Source organism: Acanthopagrus latus, chromosome 11 (assembly GCF_904848185.1).
Source record: "Acanthopagrus latus isolate v.2019 chromosome 11, fAcaLat1.1, whole genome shotgun sequence".
In the NCBI taxonomy this organism is placed as follows: Eukaryota; Metazoa; Chordata; class Actinopteri; order Spariformes; family Sparidae; genus Acanthopagrus; species Acanthopagrus latus.
In genome coordinates, this window is record NC_051049.1 from 14,958,887 (window position 1) to 14,972,381 (window position 13,495).

At 41.9% G+C, this 13,495-nt stretch overlaps 1 protein-coding gene across 2 annotated transcripts in view; it reads left to right on the forward strand.

Moving 5' to 3' along the window:
- Window positions 1-13,495, forward strand: part of arhgef18b (rho/rac guanine nucleotide exchange factor (GEF) 18b) — a 47,907-nt gene that overhangs the window by 17,468 nt on the left and 16,944 nt on the right. For both annotated transcript variants that reach the window (XM_037114494.1, XM_037114495.1), the window contains 14 exons: window positions 4,791-4,858; window positions 6,292-6,337; window positions 7,389-7,596; window positions 8,114-8,220; window positions 9,690-9,830; window positions 10,386-10,636; window positions 10,838-10,963; window positions 11,095-11,212; window positions 11,307-11,561; window positions 11,683-11,759; window positions 11,976-12,154; window positions 12,294-12,367; window positions 12,636-12,821; window positions 13,012-13,167. In XM_037114494.1, the coding sequence (XP_036970389.1) occupies window positions 4,791-4,858; window positions 6,292-6,337; window positions 7,389-7,596; window positions 8,114-8,220; window positions 9,690-9,830; window positions 10,386-10,636; window positions 10,838-10,963; window positions 11,095-11,212; window positions 11,307-11,561; window positions 11,683-11,759; window positions 11,976-12,154; window positions 12,294-12,367; window positions 12,636-12,821; window positions 13,012-13,167 (1,992 nt within the window). The remainder of the gene's footprint in view (window positions 1-4,790; window positions 4,859-6,291; window positions 6,338-7,388; window positions 7,597-8,113; window positions 8,221-9,689; window positions 9,831-10,385; window positions 10,637-10,837; window positions 10,964-11,094; window positions 11,213-11,306; window positions 11,562-11,682; window positions 11,760-11,975; window positions 12,155-12,293; window positions 12,368-12,635; window positions 12,822-13,011; window positions 13,168-13,495) is intronic.

The window sequence follows — 13,495 nt, forward strand, 5'->3', positions numbered from 1 at the left end:
ATCATCTTGATCTGTGTATGTCTTTCTCTTTTTAAGTATAAAATATTTATTAAGGCGTTGATACTCCTTCCTCAGCTTTCAACCAAGCTTGATCTTCTAGTAGCATCTGGTCCAAAGTGGTGATCGTGACCCTTCCTTTTTTGGGTGAGAAATGTGACCAGGGGAGATGGTTCGCTTCACTGAGTAAACGCCTCCCTGAGCCCCAGTTCCTCCTGTTTCACTAGATGATGTCATAGGTCGGCTGGCTGCTTCAGAGTTTGCCCCGAGTGTTGATGTTTTTTGTCCTTCATCTCAGAGAGCCGAGAGTGTGACACACCCATGCATGCACAGGAAGCTTTTTAAAACAGCTGTTATGACCTATTTTTTGTAAAAGTTGGTCTTAACAACTTTTTTGTGGTGGATTTTCTAAGATCTGCATAGGGTGGCAGGGTTGTGGTTGATCCTCCACCAAGAATAGTACAAAGAAAAACCGTAGCAGAAAATAGCTGTAGCTTAACCTACATATTGAATGCTCACCATAGATGGTGGCACGACACCATTTAGAGTCACACTGTGTGAGATTAATAAGTTTTTTTGTTTTTTTACAGATACTGTGGCCGATAAAAAACACCACACTCTCACAAACCTATAAGATTTGACCTGAAATTTATGTTAAGTCAGTGTCTTTAAAAGAACTTTATAGCACGTGTCAAAGTAGGCCTGTGTGATATGAAGATTTTGTGATGATAGAAAAATGTCTATGGTTACGTGTTACACTGTATCAGTAATTTTGCTGTGTTAAGATACGCTGTCTTAAAGGCAAGATTTCTCATCATTGGGACGACACTTCTGCTGCAAGGAACGGAAATGACACTGAAAAGGTTGTTCCAATTAGGAAGACCCTGCCAATATATTTTAACTATTTATTGATTTAATTCACAGAAAATATGCTATATTGTGATAGGTACCAGTGACTACATAAGAAATGACCTAAATCAGGATTGTATTGTATTGCACAGCTCTGCATCAAATCTTGTATATAGGTAATAGATAAAAGCTAAACCTGAAGGTCTAACAAATGGAAAACATATTTAGAATAAAAGATCATCTTTGTCATGCTGGGGGAATGGTCATCAGTGGTGTTTACACAGTTCCTAGTTTATGTGACAAAACCACTCGACTTGGAAACTCCAGTTCCACCCACACTGTCTTGAATTCAACAGTGTTTGTAGTATATATGATAGAACAACTCTTAAGTGTACTGTTGGGTTAATGTTTCCTTGGAATAACACTCCCTTCCTTATCAGGAGCACTGCCGATTCCAGTCATGTCCCATAAGATAACACAAGGCAATGCATTTTCTCTTAAGACTAAGAGTAGCAGCAATTTTTTAATATCTCTTTCCACCCATTGCTCAGTCTGTTGGGTGGTTTCTTTTCTGCCACGTTGGACAGGCCAAGGAAAGTTCTGCCCTTCTAACCCTCTGCCGGTCGCAGTGATGACCTTTGCTTCATCTGCATTTCTAGTGCATTGAGTGACTCAGTGAACTGTGCACTGCTGTACGCCGCAAGTGTGCTTCTTGTGTGATAGGGTAGTTACCAGTCAGCAGGTTCTGGGTATGGTGGTGGTTTTGATGGGGGGGCTGAGTGTCGCGTGGATCTGCTGCAAACCACGCTGCTGCTGATATGACCGAGTGACTGGTACTAATCACACCAGTCAAGAGTAGCAGAGCTGGTTGATGTCCCTCTGATAATATACATGTAAATTATTTTGTTAGCAGTGGTACTGGCCTTGTGTCTAAGCGGTGCAGGTGTCGATCTGTTGGCTGTGGCTTATTTTGGAGTGCAGTGTTTGTATATTTTCATCACACGCTGTGCCATCACTGAAAGCGTCAGGGTGGTCTGTACTGTAGCTGCAACAAGTCATTGCTGATAAGCTGTTGTATCAGTAAACAGAAAACACACAGTTCTTGCTTATCTTAGGATCATATCAGACTTCCAATAAGCACAATTTCTTTTGGATGGAGTTTGGGTAAAATCACTCCTACTACACATTCCTTAACAGAAATGGCTTATGTTTGAGTTCCTCAATGATGACTGGAAGTGATGTTATTGCAACGACAATCTTGGTCTGCTTACCTACCAGTTTGTCTTATCTTTTCCTGTTTTTTCACAGTAGTTTTTTCCCAGCCTTGCATCGTCAGTGTTTCTTAGCTTTGTTGAAGATGCACTAAAGGCTTGGTCAACTTTATGAAACGTTGAAGACTTGTTGTGCTTTTGTCTGAAACGAGCCAGGCCGGCAGAGAGAAGGAATTTTGTGGAATTTTAGTCGGAGCGAGGTGGGAAATGATCCTGGGTTTGGCTGCTTGACTGCTGGTGAGTTTGTTAGCCCACTTATCTCTGTGCCTGTTATATTCTCTAAAGGTATAAAAACAAAACATTATATTCTCCAGCCTCAAAACTGAGTGAAATCTGATGAGGACAGTTCGGTCTGAAGCAGTCAGTTTTGGAAAGTGCCATCAGTTAATTTACAAAATCCTGAATGAACAAATTAATGCATTTAATGTAGATGTAGCCTGTGCCTCAGCCTCACACTGACATTTTACAGTTTAAGATGTCCTTGAATGTGTTTGTATTTTTTATTTTTGCTATTGACCAATTGTGCAAACTAATGTCAGACACCCCAAAATCATGTTTAAAGAGAAACGATTTACAGAACTTCCTGTCGGAATATATATGATCAAGTATAGATGTTGAGGGAGCCAAATTATTTAGAATATGCAATAATTAAGATCAGTCTCTGTGATGATTTGGAGCATTGGAATGTCAAATCTGGGCTTTTTTATAGCCAAAGTTTTTCTACACGGAGACATAAACTCTGACCACCTACCTACCACAAACGTCCCCCTGGAAAGCTCTGCTCATCTCAGTTTGCCCAAAATGATGTCTCTAATTTGCTTCTTTTGTCCAATCAACATACAAAATCGTAAAGACTTTTCATTTACCGTCATAAATGAGAAAAGGAATGCAGCAGATCCTTACATTAAAGCAGCTGGAACCACCAGATGTTGACAGTTTTACTTGAAAAATGATTAAGGTGATCCGTTGTCAGAGTAGCTGTGAACTATTTATGATTTTTGGTTATTGATGAATCTTTGAAGCTCTAGTGTCTTTTGTGTTCGAAGTTCAGTGCTTTGGGGCAAACTGCACTGCTCTGTGTCTACATTAGGATTCAGTGGGCTTGCACTGATCCAGAATAAAATGTGGCATTTGAGTGCTGCTGGATCCAACTCAAAAGACGGGACAGAGCAGCACTGCTGGTGAAGATTATTCAGAGGCCACTTTCTGTTTTCTTATCCTTCGGCTCGGCCAGCAATTGTTCATTCATAATCTTTAACCGACCCTCTCTGTCCTCTGTCCTGCAATAAATGAAGTGAAACAGTAGAGTTGAACTGCATCAGAGAGGAAATATTAGATTATGCTCACACTCTCTAACATAAAGAACTTATGTGCATTTATTATTTATTCCTCCACACTCAAATGATCTCTCACTGCTTCATGGCTTTACTGCGCAGGAAGAAGATTTTTTGTCAGTGTCTCCATTGTGCCAGCACACAGAAGGAGAATAAGCAACAGAGGCCTTTACATTAGCCGGTACAGCAGTTAGTGGAAGTTGCTAGTGCGGGTCCTGTGAACTGTGTTGTTCACAGGTGTGCCACCTTTGTCAACAGGCTATGCAACCAGACTCAAACAATCACTTCACTGCCCCGTCCACTCTTTAACATGGTAAATGTAAAGGGGGCAGTGTCGGGGAATCATGCTCACTTGCTATAAACAGGAGTTACTGGTCAAGTTTGAATTAGTTTTCACAAGAAAAATAACAAAATGTATGGTTGAGAAAATCAATGATGAACTGAAAACAAAGACACTAAGACCTTTGTTCCTTTTTAAAATAAAGTCTGAGCAGTTTGATACACACAAAACAATGACACTCTGATTCTAATCGCTGACATGTTCTTCCTTTTTTTAACCAAGGTATTTTCCATTATTGAGAGACCCACTTGCAGTCAGCTGAAGTCTGTTGCAACAAATCAGGCGGCTCTCTTTTTGGTGTATATGCATTTCTGTACTTGCGTGCATCTGTATACCGTTTATGTTTTGCGTTGAAGGCCATGTGCTTTTTGTCCACGTCAGTCTGGTTTGACCTGCCTCGGTTGGGATCAAGCTTTGCATAGTGATAACTTAATTTGTTTGGCCTGCCTGGAGTCCTTCAGGAAGGGCTTCTGTTGCTTACCTTATACAGTAGCCAGGCTTTCCAAAACATCTCTGTTTTGTATCCCTGTTAAATAGCAGAGATAAAAATCAGTCATTCTATCTAAACTTGCACAGGAGCTTTGTTTTCCTTACAGGGAGGAAAGTGCACTAAATGAGAAACGCATTACTGAGAAAAAGGGAGTTCCTCATCTGCCTACAGGTTGACTCTGTGTCTTGTAAACAAACAGGAGCCACAGGGTCCCTTCTGCACCAGGCCCCCTGGGCCAGAAGTGTTTCTTTCACTTTTGCAATGAGAATACTTGTCTGAAAACAAATACTCGACGTTGTGGTTGTTGATGGCGGCAGGCAAAAAAACCTTTTTAATTTGAAAAGCTCCTCCAGGGGCTGATGGATTGGTTTTTAAATTTCTAAATTGGTTTACTGTATCGTAGTTCCCATTCATATTCAATCCAGACATCCCATCTGTTGCCTCTGTATGCTGTGTCCTCTCTATGTAATGCAGTGCTGACTGTGTTTTCCTCCTCTGCTGTTTTTCAGATTGTGCTGTGAACGTTCACAAGAGCTGCAAGTCTCTGCTGGGTGAGTGCACCAGCAGCAAGAATAAGGTAAACACAACACTGGAGCACAGAAAAACAAGGACTAAGGCTGCAGCTATGTCACTATAATTAGCCTTCCACTGTTTTCTATTGCCTTGGACATAGATACCATGTATATACACATTTACACAGTCAGACAAAGGATCAGTAGCACTTACAACTAATTGAGTGAAAAGAATAGATGAACAGTTGATAAGAACAAAGGCAATATTAGTGTGACACATGCTTAAGGAGACAGTTCACCCAAAAATCAAAAATAGATATTATTCTTCCTACCTATAGTGCTATCTATCCATCTAGATTGTTTTGATGTAAGTTGTTGAGTTGTGGACGTGTTTTTTCTCAAATATATTGGAACTCGGTAGCACTCTGCTTGTGGCGCTCAAGTGCAAAAAATGTTTAAATAACTCTACAGCAATGTCTCTTTCCAGATACCACGACCTGGTTACTGAAAATAATCCATAGACCTTGATGTTAGCAGCTTCATGTAGGAACTAGTTTGTTTTGTGTTGAGTGCATCTAGTCATGAACGAGAGACTTGTACTCATGACAGTGTGGGATGTAAATGTTAATGTTGAGCTGTAACGTTAGCTAGTGCCATTAACTTGAATTTCCTCCGGGATCAATAAAGTATCTATCTAGCTTGATTAGTTAGCCTCTTCTCCGTGAGTTGATGCACTCTTCCTTCTGTGTGGTTATACGGAATGAAAGTAGTTCCTGCATAATATATAAAACCGCTCAAGACAGGGTCTGTGTATTATCTTGAGTAACTGGATCATGAGACATTGCTATTGAGTTTTTCAAATGTATGTTTTTGGAGCTTTTAGCACCTCAAGCCGAGTGCCATCTAGTTCTATTATATGGGAGAGAAAGCAGACTTCTCTACAGCCAATATTTCCAAAATTCAGCCTCACCAAAACAATCTGGATTGATAATTAGCATTAAAGGTAAGAGGTGAACATGTATTTATAGTTTGGGGGTGAACTGTCCCTATTTAAGATACATTTATACCTTTTTGTCACAACATATTGGTAGAATGAAGTTGCCATCAACATCGAATTTGAGTTGTAGTTGAATATTTAATAGGATTTGTTTAAGCCTGGTTTTTGTGGTCTTGGCACCACTGCGGCACTAAATGCCTGTGTAATTGTCAGATGTTGTTGTTCGTTAATCATATGTTGAAAGAAATATGATTTGGTTGTGTTAGAGAATGTTTTCTGCATCAACAAGCGAGTCATTTACCTGCAACCACAAGTCTTATTCTCTTTGTTAGCCCCCACTTTATGTTCTGTAGTTACATATTTTAGGAGGTGCGTATTAGCTGCTCTGGTAAAGACAGTACAGACAATTTTAAGGCATTTTGTAATCTGTCACTCATCTGATAAAAGCATGAGAGAACTGCACCGGGAATAATGCTATCTTGCTCTATTTTCTCCATGCAGAGAGATTCTGTACTAAGGACTGGCTCATCAGGATCCCCTCACTTTGGTAAGAACAATACACACCTTGTGAATCCCACTAACAACTGTGTCACTTGAAGCAGGTAGAGACATTGATTAGATGTTGTGGTCCCTATGTGTCAAATTAAAAAGCTGGTTCACTCTCTGGGGGTTTGGAGAGGATTAAAAAAAAAAGATGAACCCTACTGGATTTTTGTGATAAGTGGGTCTTGGTCTTCTGTGGTGTGTGTGTATGTCTGCGTGTGTGTGTCTTTCTACATAATAATTAGGTGATAATTAGCCGTATTGAGACCAGTAAAGTCATTAACCCCTGGTTCAGTTCAAGTGATATTGTTTTCTACTTTAACGGTCTGCAGCTCCTGTTGCATGTAATTGAACCCGCAGGAGGCAGCCGCAGCAGCTTAAGTTAATCTCCTGTAGCAGTTGTTATTCTCCTCTGAACAGCTGGAGTCCACCGAGCCTCACCTGGTTTCAATCAGTAGTTTGTGCAGGGGGTCTGAGAAAGGTAATTTCTAGAAGGGACCAATCGTGAAGGACCTGGGCTGTCGTGTATAAAACCTGGCTTCATGCTGCCCTCCGCCTGTCCACCTTCTCTGTGCCAGTGGAGGCACATCACTTCATTTTGTTGATATCTAATGATAATGCAACAGAGACTATTGAACGTCACCTCGGAGTTTGGGTTGCTACATTCCTCTCTCGATAGTGTGAGACATTCCCAATGGAGCTAGCTGTTACTAAAGATGCTACCAAACCCAAAGGCACCTCCAGAGGTTGCTCCATAACTGCAAAACCATCCTCCTCCTCCTCCCCATCTTCCTCCACCTCATCGCGGGGTCTGTCCAGACGTGTTGGCGTTCGACTGTTGATGCACCGAGACCTGATCACCTGCCGACTCTTCCAATCCCTGCCTCAATCTTGGAAGAAAAGATACTGGTGTCGACTCCGACAGGAGTCAAACAGCCATCCAGCCACCTCCTCATCTTCTCCTTTCTCTCGGTCCTGTCCTCCTTTCTCCTCATGTTCGTCCTCTGCATCCTCTCATTTCCATCGTTCACTCTTCTCTTGTCTGTCCTCCCCAGCGCTGAAGGATCGGGACAGAGAGCGGGATCATTTGGGCCCAGCCTCATTTCAGGCCCTGGATGGCCACCCTGGTTTTCTCAGCACCCCAGGCATGACCATTAGTCCGTGGGGACCTAGCACTCAGCCGACTTCCGCCCATACCACCAGCTCTACTGCAGCCCCTGCCTCCAGCCTTAGCTACAGTCTCCGTGACCACAACAGCTCAGGGTGAGCATCACTGACTTTTTTTGGGTCTCTCTCTTTCTTTGTGTTTCTTTTTAACCACCACAAAAATAAGCTCTCTCAAATTCATAATACTGTAGGTGTTTACAGGATGTGCTGTATATTAATGGGGGTTATTTTTAGTTTCTTTGCTGCTGAAGTACTATTTCCTGTATGTCATCATAAGGTGTATATTTATAGTTGACATATCAAGGCAAGCTATCTTTTCTAATAGAACAACTGAGTCTAGACATTTCTTAGAAGTGGACCACTTTTCCGCTGCATTGAAAGAAAAGTGTGTAGGGAGATTGTAAGGCGGTGGGAGAGGGAGAGGGAGGCAAAGGCAGAAGGTGTAAACAAGTAGAAGACGGGGAGTCGGTAGGAAAGAGGATGGAAAAATGTTGGACTCTTTCTTTCTGTCTTTGGACATTGATGATTATTTAGACTAGCAAAGGCAAGTGGGATTAAGTTGTATTAGTGTCAGCATGTACGCCACCTTGGACCTGTGGTTGTCGTCCCTCAGATCCCTCCCCGGGGAGATGGATGAGACCGATGCCCTCCGCTCCAAACGCTGCAACGAAGATGCCATTTCACTCGCTCCCTCCACCACCGAGTCCATCATCGTTGAAGGTGAGTTGACTGACTGAGGTGGGGATGGAGCTTGAAACTCAACAGTTTCAGTCTTGGATGAAATTGGTTGGATTTTATTACAACTACTTTTTCTGAGCTTCTTCAGGCCTCTGTGATCGATGCATTCACCTGAGTGCAGAGTGGTAGTTTGTTTTTGGGGAGTTTTCTTAAATCCATGGGAGGAGAGTGTTGAGAGTATTTTGTGAAGTCCAGGGTGATCTCACCCTTCTCATTGGGCTGTACTGTGTGGGAGAGAGAGAGAGAGAAAGGCTAACCAGACGCTAGCTTTCCACACAGAAAGCTACTGCACCATCAGGAGCAGCTTATTTTTCCCTCTCTGGTGCTTTACAGTGTATTGCTGAAGCAAGAGTATAAAAACTCATTTGAATATGTCTGTGGGACACTTAACCAAAGTATGCAGCAGCATACATTGTCTTGTATTTGCTTTCCATTATAGGCACTATAATGATGATATCATTATAGAATCGTAGCCACAAACACTTATTTTATTTTTTCTGTGGTGCCTTTTATCCATCTAGATTGTTTTGGTATGAGTTGCTGGATTATGAGATATTTGCTGTAGAGATGTCCGCTTTCTCTGGAATATAATGGAACAAGAGTGCCAATGAATGACATATGAAAAACTTAATAGCAACGTCTCATCCAAATAACATGACCCGGTTACTGAAGCTAATCCACAAACCTTGATGTGAGCAGTTTCATGTGGGAATTATTTTCTTTGCGCCAAACAACATTCACGAAGTGTGCATTTGCACGGTAATACAGAAAGAACGTTGTTCCAACATGAATCTGGTCCGTGGTTAATCTTGAGTAGCAGGGTAATGATTTCTGGAGACATTGTTGTTGAGTTGCAGAGTTTTGGAGATATTCCAATGTTTTGGTTTTTTTTTAGCTTTGAGCTGCACAAGCCGAGTGCTACCTAGTTCCATTATATTCGAGAGAAGCGAGACGTCTCTATGGCTGATATTTCCTAAACCCTGCAACTCATTTTTCTTATTTGAGCCCAGATTAGGATGTGCTCAGACTTAGGCGAAGTGTAAATAGATAAAAATAACTAGACCTCAATCTGTTGTTCCACCTCTCAGCTAAATCTCCTTTTTTATTTATACACAGATCTTTGACTCTTACAGAGCATTTTGCTATCAGGATTAGATGACAGTTAATCTCATGCACTCAAAGTAGTCTCATAATCATGGGCTGATTCTCCCAAAGTGTGACAGGTAAAGCCTTGTATTTAAGACTTTAGAAAGTTTGACTTTAATGAACAAAACATGTACAAATTGCATTGTTGAGTCAAGATTACTTGGTTCATATTGCCTTGTCACTTTATCCATGTATGATTTTTAGCCCTGTCAAAACATGAAAAGACCAAACATTAAGTCAGTCCCTAACATTGCTAAACTATTATCCATAGAAGTAGTTTGTAATGCCTCTGCTCCTCTCCTCAGATGCTCACTATGCAGCAGTGCGAGCTGATCTGGAGTCTGACGCTCAGGACCTGGAGGCAGAGTCGTGGAGTTCAGCAGTTGACCAGCAGCATGTTAAGAAACTCTCTAAAGAAATGGTGAAGAGACAGGATGTGATATATGGTAAGTGTGATTTCTTAGACCTGTACCTGTGCAGTCGATGGGTCTCCTGTCCGGTTGACTGATGACTAGTCTAGTTCATTGATTGGATGGTTTTGTCTAAATGTCAGCCTTTCTCATGTGTGCTACACACATGACAGGGTCAAATAGAAGTTATTGACAGTTTTCATTTAGAAAGTGTACTCCGCTGATATGGCACTGCACTTGATTAACATCAAAATTGATGCACCAAGCTCCCTTCTCTGTTTCTCCTCAACCACATCTTTTTGTTCGAAAGTGACATCACTCAAGATGTTGTGCAGCGCCTGCTGGAGTCAGAAAAGGCTTTATACAACTTTTTTTTTTTTTGCATTTGGAGCCATACTCCTCTGAAGCAGCAAACAGACTTTGACTTGTAAAGTGTAAAAGTGCTATTTTAAGGAGCAACTTTAGTCAGGTGTATGTATGAGAAAAATATGAGGGAAAAAAAGGTTATGGAGGGAATGAGGTACCCTTTGTGAGCCAGTCCATGTGCTTTACATGTCAGAACATAAACATGTAACTGATGTCATTGCACAGAGCTGATGCAGACCGAGATGCACCACGTGCGAACACTGAAGATCATGCTGCATGTGTATGTCCGGGAGTTGAAGGAGAACCTCCAGATGGACGCGGGCAGATTGGATTGTCTGTTCCCCCGCTTGGAAAACCTCCTTGAGCTCCACACACATTTCCTGTCTCGTCTGAAAGAGCGGCAGCGAGAAAACCTCATCTCACCCAACGACAGGAACTACGCTGTCAACAGAGTGGCAGACATTCTAATCTCACAGGTGGGGAGGAGATGTGTGACATGTCTAACAATAAATTTTTTTAAGTCATATCCATCAGCCCTAACAAACACCCAGCATTGTTTTCTTGAGTACTGGTGCACAATATGATGCACAGATGATATGTAGACAGCAAAGGGTGCAGTATTAGCCAGCACACAAATGCAGAGCTGTCCCATGACAGTTCTCTTTTATGGCCTCCAGTTTTCAGGTGAAGTAGGTGAGAAGATGAAGGACTGCTATGGAGATTTCTGCAGTCACCACACTGAGGCTGTCAGCTACTACAAAGAACAGCTGCAAAACAACAAAAAGTTCCAAAACATCATACGGGTGAGACACTCAAGTGGTCTTGTGATTCATAATGTCATATTTGATCCACATTACCTCTCCAGTAGAGTATGTGAGGACCACTTGCAGTGTGATAAATGTAAATTAAACAATTAATTTTTTTTTCCTTTCAGAAAATTAACAACCTGTCCATCGTACGGCGGTTAGGAGTGACAGAGTGTATCCTGTTAGTGACGCAGCGCATCACCAAGTACCCAGTGCTGGTGGAGCGCATTCTGCAAAACACTGAAGGTAAACATATTACTCTTAAAGAGAGTACTCATATACTATTTATCTTTTCATGTTGCTGTATCCATAAATTATCAAATGTATTTTCTGTCTCCAGCTGGTACAGAGGAGCATGAGGACCTGACTCGGTCACTGGGTCTGATTAAAGACACCATTGTTCAGGTCGACGCGCTAGTTAATCTCCACGAGAAGAACTCTCGACTCCGAGACATACACAACAAGATGGAGCCAAAGGCACTGGGGAAAATCAAAGATGGCCGTGTGTTTCGCAGAGAGGACCTGGCACAGGGCAGGAGACGGCTGCTGCATGAGGGCACAGTCAACTGGAAAGCTGCCTCTGGCAGGCTCAAAGGTGATATGGCATTATAAAACATCATGTACTTGTGCATCTGCTATATCATCTTCCTTCTTTCCAGCTCATAGACAGAAGTCTAAATAATGTGTCATATGTGATTTGTTTTTTCCCCCTCCAGATATTCTTGCAGTTCTCTTGTCAGATGTTTTGCTCTTGCTACAAGAGAAGGATCAGAGATATGTATTTGCCACAGTGGTGAGTGACTTAACTGATTTCACTTACTTTTTTCCTAAGTGTGGCACGATGAAACACAAAATATGTCTTGTCACATGTGAGCAATGTGCGATAAGATGTCAGTGGGAACAGAATTTATTGTAGCCTCGTCAATGTCATACCACTAAGTACTACTAAGAAATAAAACGCTGACTGTCCACTCATTTTTTCATCTTCTCCTTCTTGTTACCCACCCAGGACAACAAGCCGTCAGTGATCTCTCTGCAGAAGCTGATCGTCAGGGAAGTGGCCCATGAGGAGAAAGCCATGTTTCTTATCTGTGCCTCCTCCAATGAACCAGAGATGTACGAGATCCACACCACCTCCAAGGAGGAGAGAAACAGTTGGATGACACACATAAGACAAGCTGTTGAGAGGTAGCTGCATATACGCAGAGATGAATACACAACTGTGTTTTGCTATTGTATTTTCATTTTGTGGAATGTTTTGTAAAGAAAATGTGTGAATCTCTTACTCAGTTTGTGTTCTCTGTCTCCCCGTCCTGTCCCTTTTTAGTTGTCCTCACACAGAAGAGAGGCTGTTCAGCGAAGAGGAAGAGGCTCGAGCCTTCAGGTTCAAAGAATTTCAAGGTAACTGCGGATGGAGAAGTCAATTGCATACATACATAAAGAACAGCAGATATAGTTGGCCACAAGGTGGTGCTCATGTCCCATATTAACCTTGAAACTGTTGTGCTTTAAGTTGTGGACTTACTGTTTCTCTGCATTTTCATTTCATTAGATTGAAGCTATTTTAGGACATACAGATGTTGTGTTTTTGCAGCAAAGCTTTAGAGTATTTGGTAAGATGCAGAGGTGAGCCCGTCAGTTATGTAAGGTTTTTTTTTCTTTCTTGTAGAACGTTTGAGCCAGAAGGATGCAGTGATTGCACAGGCATTAACTGAGAAGCTGCAGCTGTTTGCAGACCTGGCAGAGTCTGTGGTAGGTGCAGAGGATGCAGCTTCTCGGTCCAGACTGCTGTTACGAGGAGATGCCTCAGAACTCCAGCAGGGGGAGACCCTGCTCAAAGGAGCCATCACCGAGGGTAGGACAATGCTGCATGATACTTGATACAGAGGCATTGTGTAAATTTTACACACATATTCCTATCTTCATGTACTGCTCACATCAGCTCTGTAGTAATTCATAAGTATTATTCAGTTTCTTCTTTTTCCCCCTTAACCTGTCACTGAGTCCAGCTTTTCAGCCTTAATTTGTTTTCTCTCTCACTTCAGTGGAGAATCTTCAGAACCTGCTGCAGTCTGGAGTCAGGGAGGCGTCTCCGACCTCACGGCTGGAGGAAGGGAGCGGTTCTGGGGTTCTGCCAAAGCGAGCGGACACCTTTGGGGGCTATGACAGCAGCCACAGCAGCCCCACCATCCTCAGTAAGAGTGAGTCCAGCACAATCCATACCCTGAAGAAGTCTACCAGCTAATGGATTTGGAGTTGTATTTCAGTGGCTTTTATCCCATTAATAACTTATGAATTTTGAATAAAAATAAATAAAAGGCTGTTCTTGACTATTCCTTGAATTGTTTGAATTTATGTGTATGTTTTTCTATCTAAAACAAAATGAATTTAAGACAGCTATGGGTGCAATTTTACATGTATATGTGTGTGTTGTTTCCGTGCAATGTTTGTGACTGTCCATATTTCTATGTATGTATTTCATTATTTGTGTGTGTTTGTCTGTGTGTGTTTGTTTGTGTGACGGTGTGT